The 547-nt window shown below is 47.5% G+C and overlaps 1 protein-coding gene across 1 annotated transcript; it reads left to right on the top strand.

The window, feature by feature from the left end:
* Positions 1-6: 6 nt before the first annotated feature.
* LOC108254312 (pecanex-like protein 1) lies at positions 7-541 on the top strand (the record flags this gene model as incomplete). The annotated part of the gene is made up of 1 exon (XM_017449318.2): positions 7-541. A coding segment is annotated over exon 1 (507 nt), but the record flags the coding sequence as incomplete, so codon positions are not given.
* Positions 542-547: the final 6 nt, after the last annotated feature.

Below are 547 nucleotides of genomic sequence, written 5' to 3'. Positions count from 1 at the left end.
AGGTTACAGTATTTCCGACATCTCTGCAGCGTCCATGCTGCAAGTATTCGATTTCCGCAAGGTTCTCATCTCTTACTATGTACGGAGTATTATTTACTATGCGTCCAACGCGGCTAAGCTGGAAGACTGGTTGAGTAACCCTGCTATCTTGGCAGCTCTACAAGGCACGCTAGACCGGAGTTTTGTCGATTTGGATCCTGTGTTCAATATGAACATTGACGAGGATTATGACTTCAGATCCTCTGGTATCACGAGGAATAGCTACTGTAGTAATTATCTAGACTGGATTCACTATTGTGTGGGAAGACGCAAGTCTCTTACGATCGACAAAGCCAAAGACTCCTCGTTCGTCTCTCTCTGTTTCGCGCTAAGTCTGTTAGGACGTCGCACGTTAGGTGCCGCGTCACATAACACAGTGTCTAGTGTGGAATTCTTCCTGTACGGCCTTCATGCGCTATTCAAGGGTGATTTCCGTATCACGTGCGAGAGGGATGAGTGGGTGTTCATAGACATGGATCTGCTTAAGAAGGTGGTGGCTCCGGCTGTG

Source organism: Diaphorina citri, unplaced genomic scaffold, assembly GCF_000475195.1.
Source record: "Diaphorina citri unplaced genomic scaffold, Diaci psyllid genome assembly version 1.1 scaffold41840, whole genome shotgun sequence".
NCBI lineage: Eukaryota > Metazoa > Arthropoda > Insecta > Hemiptera > Psyllidae > Diaphorina > Diaphorina citri.
This window is presented reverse-complemented; position numbering and strand designations above follow the sequence as displayed.